Source organism: Aspergillus homomorphus (assembly GCF_003184865.1).
Source record: "Aspergillus homomorphus CBS 101889 unplaced genomic scaffold BO97scaffold_37, whole genome shotgun sequence".
In the NCBI taxonomy this organism is placed as follows: Eukaryota; Fungi; Ascomycota; class Eurotiomycetes; order Eurotiales; family Aspergillaceae; genus Aspergillus; species Aspergillus homomorphus.
This window is the reverse complement of record NW_020291923.1, coordinates 225228-238351: the sequence shown is the minus strand read 5'-3', so window position 1 is coordinate 238351 and position 13124 is coordinate 225228. Positions and strand designations below refer to the sequence as shown.

General features: G+C 51.2%; 2 protein-coding genes across 2 annotated transcripts; both read left to right on the top strand.

Annotated features, from left to right (window-relative positions):
* Window positions 1-4572: 4572 nt before the first annotated feature.
* On the top strand, window positions 4573-7968 carry schA (serine/threonine protein kinase SCH9; the record flags this gene model as incomplete). Its single annotated transcript, XM_025699218.1, has 3 exons — window positions 4573-4643; window positions 5009-6295; window positions 6370-7968. 3 exons carry the CDS (start codon window positions 4573-4575, stop codon window positions 7802-7804), a joined length of 2793 nt encoding a protein of 930 aa, XP_025548700.1. The 3' UTR covers window positions 7805-7968.
* Window positions 7969-9170: 1202 nt separating this feature from the next.
* Window positions 9171-11836, top strand: BO97DRAFT_396277 (neutral/alkaline ceramidase). Its single transcript, XM_025694078.1, has 2 exons — window positions 9171-9512; window positions 9571-11836. The coding sequence occupies exons 1-2, from the start codon at window positions 9274-9276 to the stop codon at window positions 11651-11653; spliced, it is 2322 nt and encodes a 773-aa protein (XP_025548699.1). The 5' UTR covers window positions 9171-9273; the 3' UTR covers window positions 11654-11836.
* The last annotated feature ends 1288 nt before the right edge of the window (window positions 11837-13124 follow it).

Below are 13124 nucleotides of genomic sequence, written 5' to 3'. Positions count from 1 at the left end.
GCACAGACATTAATTATCCAACTACTGGTGGTGACTGACGTATGAACTAACTGCTGCCTGCCTGCCTGGCCTCCATTCCAGCTTCACATGCCATGCGTAGAGAAAGGCGGTGGATGATTCTCTTATTTTTCATAATTGTTGCACTTTGGAACCCCCTTTTCCCTCTTCCCGTCCCTCCTTCTGTTCAAACCCCACTGGGACAGCGTGCTCCGCATGGTTGAATATCAGATGCACCCCTCTCTGAGGGGGCGGGGGCCTTCCCTCGTGCAATCATGTTGATCATGCTAAAGGGGATTTTTGATTGAACGTGTAGTGATTCTGTCGACGGTGTAGTTTACTCCGAAGGTCAGGATGTGTGCTGCGTGTGGCCCGGCGATCGCGCTTACACAGCTTCTGCTGCAGGTGACCGGCCTCACTGATCACAGGTCGCCCTTGCCGACCCAAGCACCTAGATCGCCAACCGTTGATGGTGGCACTGGGCTGCGCAGCAGGATTTTTGACTAGAAGCCTGGTGGAAAAAAGCATATCAGTTTTCCTACATGGATGACCCCTCTGTGATTGGAGAGCTGCTCATCAGAATATCGTTTCGATCCGCGGTCGACAGCTGCAGCTGTTTACCTCTCTTCCTCAAACAGTCAACAACATTGTCGCATGGAACTATGGAGTGATCTCCCCCCAGAGTGCGTTAAGCCAAAAGTTAAAATGCTCGACTGGGTCCTCGGCTGTCACTGCAGTCGAACCAGCTGTTTGGGGACCCGATTATCCTGCTCCGCTCTCCCACACGACTTTTGCTGCGATGACGCGCAACATTCGGTAGCTTGCACTAATAAGTTGACACTGTATGAGAGGAGAGCTCCCCCACCGGCCCTGTATAGTGGCCCTGAAACCTGTGAGGTGCGCCTGCAAGGAGACGGTCAGCCCGGCAATCCCGCTAGTTTCCGTATTGATCCTCTTCATCCTCGGAGTCCATCTTATTTTTGATCGAACGGGGCAGAAGCCGCAGAAACCACTTAGAGGGAGGAGGGGGATGCTTGCGCAACTAAGGCATCAGGGCATCTGACTAAGAAATTAGGAATGGGCGGAACGAGCCTGAGGATGACATCTACTCCTACAGCGAAGGACTCGACAGTGAAGGCGTGTGGATGCGGCTGTTTATACATATCTACAGTACATACTGAGTACTACTCCCGAAATAGATTTCGAGTATACTGCAGAGTAACCATCTCAGCCGGCAAGGCTATGCCCCAATCTGAGATTATCCGGCTTTGACCGCGACAACACGAGCATGAAATACTCCACGAGGGTGATGTCACTTATCTCATCTCTTATCATATTCTGGTCAAGTTTTCTCACTCTCGCTCTCTCTCCGTCTCTCTTTTCTTCAGCAAGGCGAGCCGATTTCCGATGGCTGCGACGGCAAGGGAGGGAAACTGCCCTCGTTGGGCTTAGTGACAGCCAAGGCAACCATTTCAGGAAGCGAAACATTCCCAAGGAGGTAATCGGTCCACCCGGTCCGGGCGACAGCTAGAGAAATGAATACCGTTTAGTCCTCCATAGAGGCATAGACGATGGTCCAAGAGGTGACATCGGTGATGAAATGTCACAGCTCCTGCAGCTCAAGTGGATAGCATCATCACCAGCCAAATGATCGAGTCACCCACCCATCAGCCGATGAGCGTTGTCATCGACTCTTTTCAATGGTCTACGGTGATAGCGCTGGTCGCCGAGACCCCCACCTCGTGCAGTTACCAGCAATGCAACGGACTGAGAAAACGGAAGAGGTGGCGGGCGGACTTATCCTCCGGGAGTATTCGATTGCAGAGCTCAGGTCGTGGCGCTTAGCGTGTCGACTAAGTCTGGAGAGTGGCTGAAGCGGTGTTGTGGTAGAAGTTGAGGATAGGAGTTTGGTTAAACTTCCTCGGTATCGCGGGGGAGGATCCTGTCAGAAGGGAATTCTTGCTATTGCCCAGAAGACAAACCACCTCCCTTTTCCTTTATGGAAGAAGAAAGCAAGTCGACACTAAATCCAAGAAAAGGGCAAAGAACATATGGAAGATCGATCGCGCATAGATCTCTCTGAATTGATAGGTACTGGGCTGTGGTTGAACGCGATCTCGATGATCCCTTTACCGGTTACTACCGACCACAAGCCAGAGGGAAAATGGGCAAAACTGAGGCACAGGCGGCAGACTTTCAACAGTGCCCGGTTCTGCCGGCGAACCATTGTTTGACGCTCACCGGGTGGATAATCATCAGTCATTGCTGTCCATCCCAAATAGTCAAGAGGCAAATTCTTTGGCAAATGGGGGCTGCACATCATCAGACCTGCTTAGAGTCATCAGCGGCTTGAAGCTCTTACTCCTTGACCTGAACTCGGCATTCAACTATCGGGGATCATATTTATCTTCAGATGATCCCCTCCCATCCTATCTTTCCCCGAGGATTCTTATTGCGATGAGTTTGGTATGAGATCCGAACTCTTGCTTTGCTTTGAACGTTGCTTCGCTTTGCTTTGCTTGCTTGTTTTCTTCCATTCCCTTGGGTTTCAGGCTCTATCTCAATTTCCAAGGCAGCTAATGTTCTGGTCCCTTTATTCTCTGGTTCCTTACTTGTGCTTGCGACTGCTCTGAATTACTATATACTTCTTCCTTGCCCTTCCTATTCAATCATCCATCCATCCATCCATCCATCTCCATCCCAAACACTCCAACACTGGCGGTAATACCTAAAGAACGAGAATGTTGCTGCCCTGCCTGACGGTTTGTGGTTGACTTTACCAAGTGGTTCCAACCCAAACCCCCGATTCTATCTCTCGATTTGTCCAACCCGCCGCCATCTCCACTCCGCGCGAGGCCCTTTCCTTTGCGCGCCTGTGATTTGTTCCTTGGCCCTGAAAAGGTGGCATTTGCCTCCATCTGCCTCCATCTGCCTTCTCCTGCTAAGGCTCTGTGAACTCAAGTAGGTGCAAGATTTGTGTTTCATTGCGGATCAACAGCGCCCCCTGCGACAAGCCAACAAACCTACAACATACATACATTAACATCTACCTTATTATCTTATTATCCTCAAACATCCCACCCCCCCCTTATCATGCATGATCGGTTATTGTCCTAATTGAAATAAGTTCCCTTTTGCATGTTGTATACTCTCCTCCTTCTTCCCCTTCCTCCCCTGCATCGCCACGAGTCTACTTCTACCTGTCATCGAACGCGATATACTTCTGTTCGACCATCGCCTGACTATCCTGACTTAATATTACTTCTTCCATCTTCAAGTGTGAATTACCTCTGGTTCGTGGTATTCCCTCACCATTGGTTCAATCTCCCCGTACACCGAGCAATCCCATGCCTTCATCGTAACCTTCTTTCTATTTGCTTTTTGCTTTTTCTCTCTTCGCATTTGAGGCCCCCCCCCGGTCCGCATTTTTGAAGTTCGTTCCCCATCGGTTTCCTGCAAGTCCCCTGAACCATCCAGCGGCTTCAGCGGCACCTGAAGTCTACGACTGGGGGTTGTCACTTTTCTATCCTATTTTGATTTTTTTTTCACTTGGGACAGCCGTGAACGCCACCACCCTCTCCTTCCACAATTATCAATTACCCAATTTGCAAGATCCTCGGATTGTGAACCGTGAACTGTCAGCTCTAAAATTTGCTGTGTTGGGATCATTGACAGGTTATATAAAGTAGTCACGGTCTGTCTAGACAACCTACTGCAAGGACTACTACTACTACGACGACTACAACTACCGATCTATCTCTTCTCTACCTGACTCAAACCAACCAAACCCGCTATCCGCCGGTGTCCGCCCGCCATTTGTCGACCCAGGCCTGATTGACGCTAAGGCTCCATCTGCACCCACTTTGACGACGGGCAGTAACTGGAATTGTAAGTTCCCTTTCTCTCTTCCCTCCATCCTTCTTTCCCTTCAGCTTGCCCCGAGAGAGCGAAAGAAAAAAAAAAAAAAAAAAAAAAAGGGCAAACTCTTTGGGTTTCCCACTGAGCGTGGAAATCACCTTTTTCCTTCTCCTTCTTTTCCTCTCTCCCCCGTCCCAGTATTTGCCCCCCCACACCCTTTTCCCTACTTACTGTACCCTACTACCCTCCCCCCGAATCTGTAATTCCACTGCAATTCCAGTTCCCCCAATTTGCGCCTGACTTCATCCGCCGCCGCCTCTTTCAACATTTTCTCTCGCTCGGATCCACTTCTGGCTCGTCTGCTTTTAACACTTTCCCTACACCCAACAGGTCCAATTATCCCGCCTTCCATCTTCTACTTACCCCTCCTCCCTCCCTCTCACCCTCTCTCTTCGCCTCCTTATCCGAACCCGATCGGATCTAACATCCCGCAACCTTCCTTGGCTAGACTTTCGACACCACCTCCCCGACAACAGTCTCTCGCTTGATCTCTTTTTTCCCACATCTTCCGCAAGAGGGACTTTCCACTCGATAATCGGCGTCGATACACTAATTCAACCCCCACTACGTCATATCTCGCCTTGCAACGTCTAGATCGACGATTCTCTATTTCGGTGCGCTAGGTGGAGGATTCGGTTGTCTGATGGGAACATAATCATGGCTGCCGCTCAGAGTGCAACACAGTCGTATGGAGACGCGGAGATGTTGAAGCAGCCCATTCCCCGGAGGTGAGTCTACTACTTTGGGTCTTTCATTCGTCACCTGTTGCTTTCGATCGCGACGAGGATTCCCCGGGTTCGGTCTACAAACTCCGAGTCTGAATGCCCCCATGCACTGCTCATTTCTAACACCATGTTCCGGGCCACATTGCATGCATAATGAGTCAACCGCCATAGGTTCATGGTGCCAAGTCATACATCCTTCCAGTCTTGGCTCGCATCTGCACTGTTCTGATTTTTTTCTCCCCTTGTCTGTTCTTTCTCTGGCAACATCCTCATGATTTTCCGGGCGCTCCGCGATTGCACTCCCGTATAGATCGCTGCCGATTTCACGATTCCTCACGTTCACCTACGGTGGCTAACTGGTAAAATAGCAGCGGTGTGCAGGAGGAAGACAACCAAGACTCGATCGGTTCGAACAGCCCGACACCGACCGGAATTGCGACTCCACAGCCCGACCTAGCAGACAAGCGTCTGCCTTCCCTCAGTTCCAGTTACTTCCAGGTTGGTTCTCCTCCAAATCAAAACACTCGTCGCCCCAATACCCGGTGTTCTTCTTCTGAGAGTCGTGCTTCCGCGTATTCTTTCCAGTCGGATACGTCCGCTGAAGGAGATCGGGATTCTCAATCCTGTGGTCACAATTCCTCACCCTCGGACTCCTTTGTCTGGATGGAGCGCCCGGAGGTTATGGACACCAAGTTATCTGTCGCTTCGCCGGATCAGAATCTTGAGACGAATATGATAGTACCAGAGACATTGCCCCCCACGAATCTACCTACACCCCCGTACCACTCCGCTTGTTCCCTTCTGCAGAAAGAGTCGGATGGGTCTGAGTCTGGCTCTTTTCACTCGGACAGAGGCATGGTCTCTATTTTCAATGCGTTGAAGAACTATCTCTCGCCTGCCGGGAGCATGTCTTCTTCTGATTCTCCAGCCCGCCGTCATACCTCTCTGCCAGTCTCCAGCGTCTCTGACGACCCAGTCCTTGCCACACATTTCTCCAACCCTTCCCTTCCTCCCTACATGTCAGATGTACCCTGTTTGTCGGAAACCCCCCTACTCGAACATGAAAAACCACATGTCTCTATGTCTTCTGAGAATCTGGCGAAGCTAACTGGAACCGTGTCGGATCTTGTGCACCTAAAGAATACACCACCACTCACTCCGCGGGCCATGTCCAATGAAGGTTCGCAAACCGACAAGAAGCCCGTCACATCGCCCCCTTCACCATCAGATCCCGTACCCGTCCAGTCCGGTGAAGAAACAAACCCAACCGACGAGCTTGCTGGGAAGCTCGACGAGGCCTTTCCTCCCGAGAGAGACACCCCGTCGCCATCCGATGCCCCGCCCGTGGCCCCTCTCAAGGGCAAATTGATCGTCAAGATCTCTGAAGCCAGAGGACTACGGCCCGGATTCGATCCCTACGTTGTGTGCGTGTTTGAATGGAATGAGGCCATCTCCAAGACTGCCCAGGAAGAAGAAGACGCTTCGCTGGAACGGCAGCAAAAGGAGCAGGAGAGCCTGGAACCCGAGGCCGGACGGCCGATGGCGATCCCAATGAAAAGTCGGCAAAGTAGCAACAACAGCGCGCTGGACGGCCCCGATCACAGAGGTGGACGAGCGCCCGTGACCGACCCTCACTGGAACCACGAAGCAACTTTGTAAGTTCATCCTTTATGTTCGTTCTATGGTCTCTAGGGCCAATTGACGAACCAATGCTAATTTCACTGAACAGCGATGTTTTTGGCGACGAGTCCGAAATTGATGTATCGGTGTATGATCGCAACAACCATGAAGACTTCCTTGGTCACGTGCGACTATGCATCAACCTGATGGAAGACAACAGCCGCCTTGAAGGGTGGTTTCCTTTAGCTTCCCGTGGAGCAGGTGACTCTCAGATCTCTGGAGAGATCCATCTGGAGATGCATTTTGAGAAGACCGAAAGGAAGCAGGTGGGGCCAAACGATTTTCAGATCCTGAAGCTCATCGGTAAGGGAACTTTTGGCCAGGTTTACCAGGTTAAGAAGAAGGACACCGGCCGCATCTACGCTATGAAGGTTTTGTCGAAGAAGGTCATTATTCAAAAGAAGGAGGTTGCACACACTCTGGGTGAGCGCAATATTCTGGTTCGGACAGCTATGGCCGCTTCTCCCTTCATTGTTGGACTGAAGTTCTCCTTCCAAACACCTACCGATCTTTACCTGGTCACGGACTATATGTCTGGTGGCGAGCTTTTCTGGCACCTTCAGAAGGAAGGACGCTTCCAGGAGGCGCGTGCTAAGTTTTACATTGCCGAGTTGATTTTGGCGCTCCAGCATTTACATGACCATGATATCGTGTATCGCGATCTCAAGCCGGAGAACATCCTCCTTGACGCTAATGGTCACATTGCCCTTTGTGACTTCGGTCTTTCCAAGGCCAATTTGACCCAAAACGACACCACGAACACTTTCTGCGGAACGACCGAATATCTCGCCCCAGAGGTACTGCTTGACGAGCAAGGCTATACCAAGATGGTCGATTTCTGGTCTCTGGGTGTCCTTGTTTTTGAGATGTGCTGCGGTTGGAGTCCTTTCTATGCTGAAGATACCCAGCAGATGTACAAGAACATCGCCTTCGGCAAGGTCCGATTCCCCCGTGATGCCTTGAGCACAGAGGGAAGAAACTTCGTGAAGGGTTTGCTTAACCGGAACCCTAAGCACCGCCTTGGCGCTAAGGGTGACGCTAAGGAGCTCATGGCGCATCCTTTCTTTGACGATGTTGATTGGGCGGCATTGGGTCGCAAGGAAGTGATCCCTCCTTTCAAGCCTGTTCTGAAGTCCGATACGGACACCTCCAACTTCGATCCTGAGTTCACGACTGCCCTGGAGAACAACAATTCTTTGAATGACCGCGCAGCTGCTCTTGCCAATGGGCTCATGCCAGCGGGAACGCCACTATCTCCAGGCTTGCAGGCGAATTTCAAGGGATTTACCTTTGTAAATGAGAGCTCGATCGACCACCACTTCAAGAACGATTCGGGCGACCATATGGTTGAGGATACGGAGACATGGCCACGAGCCCAACAAATATCTACCAACCACATGGATCACCGCATGAGTGGCGTCCAGAGGACTGGTGAAGGCGGTGAGCCTGGAATCTTCAACGTTGATGACAATTTCGACATGTGATAATGGCCTGATGCATTGAACTGGAGTTGTGACTATAATTCTTTTTTTCTTGCTTTGTACATGCTTCTGTGTGTGTGTGTGTGAGTGTGGATAGGAATGGTGTCAAAACCAAGACTCCTCTTGACCAGTCTGCTTTGCACGGTTTTTCTGTTTTATAGCCTTTCGTGAGTACTTCTGGGAACATCATGCTGTACTACACAGCGGCTTTTCTTTTACTTTTTCTTTTTCTTTTGCCCCCTTGCCTACTACTGTTAGCTCTTTTCTGATCTTTTCTATCATATCAATTAGATAGATGGTTGGATGACACTTATGATTGATTGATTGAACGCCCGCCTGCGAGTAGGACCTGCGGTTGTCAAGGACCAAGTATCTTGTTGACTGATGGCTTTCTCTTCGGGGCTCGCTGTTGATATGCCCAGCAATTTATTATAGTTGCCATGCTGGTTGATCTATGTCATGGATGTTTCTTTCTGGATGCTCTCCTGTTATGGCTCTTGCGATATGTCTTCGCAAGGCACTTTCATTGCTTCAGTTTCCTTCACCCAAGGAGTTAGTTGGTCGGACGGACTCGAAGAGATTATGCAGCGGCGTTCACTGTCAGGCGGCATGGCGCAGGAAAGGTCGCGTGCTTTGCTTCTTTGCTTCTTTGCTTGATTTGGCTAGGCTAGAGCTGTTGTCTCTGAGGCAATGCATGTGCATAATACAATAAAGTACCTGATTGTTAGAGTTATCGCTCTTCTGAACCTGACATCGATCGCGTCCTTCCCTCAGGATTACAACCCGTGCCAAGTTCGAAAAGCTTTTTCTCCTCTATAGTCCAGGGATCTATACATCACATTCCCCACGTGACAAAGAACCCTGAACCAACCGAATGGGTGATGTGCCTGGAGGACCGCGGCTCGAATGCTTTTACTTTTGTGTTGCCTTGTCTGTCTGGCCTTGCCTTCCAGGTTTCCCTTCCCCGCCCCCCGGAATGCTGCCCGTGACCCCGACGATAGCTTTACCCAACAAACAACAATAACAACCAAGACACTCTCATCGCCAACCAAAGCTGCTCAACCCCCCACCCTTCATCGCTCTCACCCTCACTCTGGGCAAGATTCGGAAAGGCATTCTCGCCGTCTTGCTGCGCGGGGCTGGACAGTGCGTGCCTGATCGAGCTTAGTTCCGGATGACGACGGGCTGATCAGAAGCAATTCATGTTACCTTCCTGCCTGTAGCTGCGCCAATAGTGTCCCGTCTACCATTGTTCCCTGCGAAAGGTTGCAAAAGGACCCTGCTGTGGCGTACATATTCAATATCCAGCCAAATTACCCGCTCATGCGCAGTCACAGACCCTACCTCGGTTGGATTTGAATGCAGGCTGCTGCTGATAAGAACTGCTACGCTGCCTTCCCCTCTTCTCTGGTGAGGAGGTTTAAGCTTCCGGATGTGCCGTTTGCTCAACATTTTTCATCCCACCGACCACCATGGCGAATCTCAAGCTTGGCCTTGCGCTCGCCTGTAGCTTAGCAACAGCACTGGTTGTGCTGCAATTGTTCCTGCTGATTAGCGACTCTAACGTCAATCGGCCGGTTAGGGTTCAGTCCCGCCTTCAATGGAAACAAAGGGCAATCAAGACATCCTCGGCAACATCTGCAGCCTCTGCGACCTCTGTGGCGGAGGATGGGACATTTCTCCTCGGCGCAGGAAAGGCGGATATCACGGGGTAAGTCGGACACTGTTCACATTCTCATCCCACAGGATTGTTGACGGACTTGAGGTAGACCTGTGGCAGAGGTCATCTTCAACGGCTATGCTAGCCTGGATCAGGTTGGCTCCGGTCTTCGACAAAGGATCTACTCCCGCGCTTTCATTGTCGCCAACCCACAGAACACAAGCGATACCTTCATCTATCTCGTACTGGATGCTTTGACGGGTGACACCGCTGTGCGGCATGGTGTGCTTGAGGGCCTCGCTGGATTAGGTGGTGATTATGCCAGATATGGAGAGCAGAACTTGGCTCTCACTGGTACTCACTCCCACTCGGGCCCAGGCGCGTGGATGAACTACCTTCTTCCCCAGATTCCAACCAAGGGCTTCGATAAGCAGAGCTACCAAGCTCTTGTGGACGGCGTTTTACTCTCTATCCAGCGCGCCCATGAAAGCTTGGAGCCTGGATCGCTCAGTTTTGGTTCCATTGATCTCGAGGACGCCAACATTAACAGAAGCCCCTATGCCTACGATGCCAATCCCGCAGATGAGAAGGCTAAATATTCTGCGAACGTCGATAAGACCTTGACACTTCTGAGATTCGATAGAGCGTCTGACAGTAAGACAACGGCTGTGTTGTCCTTCTTCCCGGTCCATGGAACGTCGATGTATGAAAATAATACGCTGGTCACGGGAGACAACAAGGGCGTCGCTGCGTGGCTCTTTGAGCGGAGTGTCCAGGGCAACGACAAGTTCGCGGATGGGTTCGTCGCGGGTTTCTCCCAGTCTAATGTTGGCGATACCAGCCCGAATGTCCTTGGAGCCTGGTGTGAAGATGGCTCTGGGCAGCAATGTAAGTATTCGGACAGCACTTGTGGCGGAAAGCCTGTCGACTGTCATGGCCGGGGTCCCTACTTTACGGAAAAGGACAACGGCGCAAAGAGCTGTTTTGAAATCGGCCGGCGCCAGTATGAGGCCGCAAAGAAGCTACACAGCCAGCTGGATACCAACCCGACGAAGATCCTACCTAACGAGGTCCGGTCGTTCCATGTCTATCGCGATATGTCGGACTACACTTTCCAGTCACCTTTCAATTCGAGCACTTTGACTACGTGCTCAGCAGCACTCGGATTCTCATTTGCCGCGGGCACTACTGATGGGCCGGGTTATTTTGACTTCACCCAGAATGGGACTGGACCCGCCGAGTCCAATCCTTTGTGGTATGTCGCTCGCGCATTCGTCCATCAACCGTCGGCTGCACAGCAGGCATGCCAGGCGCCTAAGGACATTCTCCTTGACGTCGGAGCTGTCAAACAGCCGTATGCTTGGACGCCGAACATTGTGGATATCCAAGTCCTACGTGTGGGTCAATTGTTCATTGTCATCTCGACAAGTGAGGCGACTACAATGTCGGGGCGACGTTGGAAGGAAGCCATCGCGAAGTCCGCCAAGGACGTGCTTTCTATTGGAAGTCCTCTAGTCGTCTTGGGGGCTCCGTCTAATAGCTACGCGCACTACGTAGCTACGGAAGAGGAATACGGAGTTCAACGCTACGAAGGGGCTTCGACTCTTTATGGTCCCAATACGCTGGCTGCGTATGTGAACCTTACCCTGACGTATCTGCCATACCTTGGGGATTCGCCGCAAACAGCCAGCCTTCCATCGCTGTCCACTGGGCTGCAGCCTCCGATCAACACCGACAGATCATTGAGTTTTATCACCGGAGTGGTATATGACGGGTCCCCTGTAGGGAAAGCGTTTGGGGATGTTGTCTCGTCACCCGGCAATACCACTTACTACCCAGGAGACACGGTGAATGTGACTTTTGTGGGAGCCAATCCGCGGAATAATCTGCGACAAGAGTCGACATTTGCCGCCGTGGAGAGGCTTGATCCGAGCACAGGCTCCTGGGAGGTCGTGCGCAAAGATTCGGACTGGAACCTGGTCTATACTTGGGTAAGGACTAGTACAGTACTGGGCTATAGTCAAGTCACCCTTCAGTGGGAGATTGAAGACGACTACTACAACATCGACAATCCCAGTTCGCTCCAGGCGGGGACTTACCGGTTTCACTATTATGGGGACTCGAAAGGGTTGACGGGCAAGATCTCGGCTTTTGAGGGGATCAGCAACTCTTTCACTGTTGCTCTGAAGTAGTCGGAGTCTGCTGGATGTTGAGCATTGGATAGATCTGTGTTGGGTTTGATTCTGGGAAAGCGAGCCAAGGAGCAAAGCTAGAAACTACTATAGGTTTCTCATCTGGGAGAGAATACCTGTCTTTTCCTTGCGCCATAACACTCGTCGTCGGATCTATTTTTGTAGTGTCTTACCGAGAATAGCACTTCATGAGGCTTTCCAAGCCAACCATGTTTTCCGTGATTGTTGAGCTGTAGTGGCTGTGTTGCTGCTTCACTTTCTTCTGCAATCCCATCGCTTCTGTGGCACACCTAAATTGATCGACATCTTCCTGGCAATTGCAATAATGCCGGATTGCCAATCAAAGCGGGAGATAGAGAGCTAACTGGGCGGATGGTGCAACCCTGCAGGGGAGGGAAGAAGGAGCTTTTTTGTCGCGCGCCAACTCGAGCTTCTTCAGCCAACCGCTTCATCTCCACTCAGGGCTTGACTGTCTCATCTCCCGCTGAACAAAGACCCCAAATAGCATCGATGGTTGGGCTTAAAGAGATGGCTGTCTCTACCCTCTCATACTTTTCTTTGCCTGCTTTGATTCTTTCTTGTCTTTGTCTCTCTTTTGTCGCTTCTGCTTATTGTTTTCGTTCAAGCCAGGATGGGTAAATACTAGCTGTTTTAACTCGATTCGCAAACCATGTCAATTGTATTTCGCGCAGCTTTCTTCTCTCTTTACACATTCGCTCGCTTTCCGTTTCGAGTTTAAGTATTTGAGTCAATCGCTTCGCCTATTACAAGATGCAGCTAATTTTCCTTCCCATCGTTCTCTATCTTTCCCTCGTTTCGGCCGGCCCGATCGCTCGTTTACATCACAACCCCAGGGATCTCGAGCCCTCTGGAGCGCCTTCACAAGCGCAGCCTCGAATTTCTGCCGCTCCGATCTCCCAAGTTTCTTCAGCATCTCCAGAGCTTGATGATGACGAAGAAGAAGAAGAAGAAGAAGATCTTTTGACCATCGTTCCTGTCACGCCTACCAATTTACCTCAATTTACTTCGACGACACTCCAGGATGTCCCCAGTCCCAGCGCGACAATTTCCAACGGTTCGACTGAACAGTCTTCGTCTCCGGTCACTCCTGCCTCGGAGCAGATTACTTCTAGCACACCTACATCTGGCCTGAGTGCTGCACCCCAGGAAGACACGCTAGGTTCCAGTGTGGCTACTCCGCACGACTCCTCATCTTCCCATACTCCAACTACCCAACAGGTTCCGTCCAGCACAGTTACGTTTGAAGCAAGTCCAAGCGCAAAGGAAGAGACGACCAGTTCAAGTCCGTCTGCTCGGCAGAACCTGCCCAGCTCCAGCGCCATAGTCCAAGGATCTACATCTACGCCTACTCCTATTGTACAGGTTGTTCCCACCAGCGCAGGCGTGGCAAGTCTAGGGGACCTGACAAGCTCCAGTAGTTTAGCCGTGGAGCGCACGAGTGCGAGTGTCG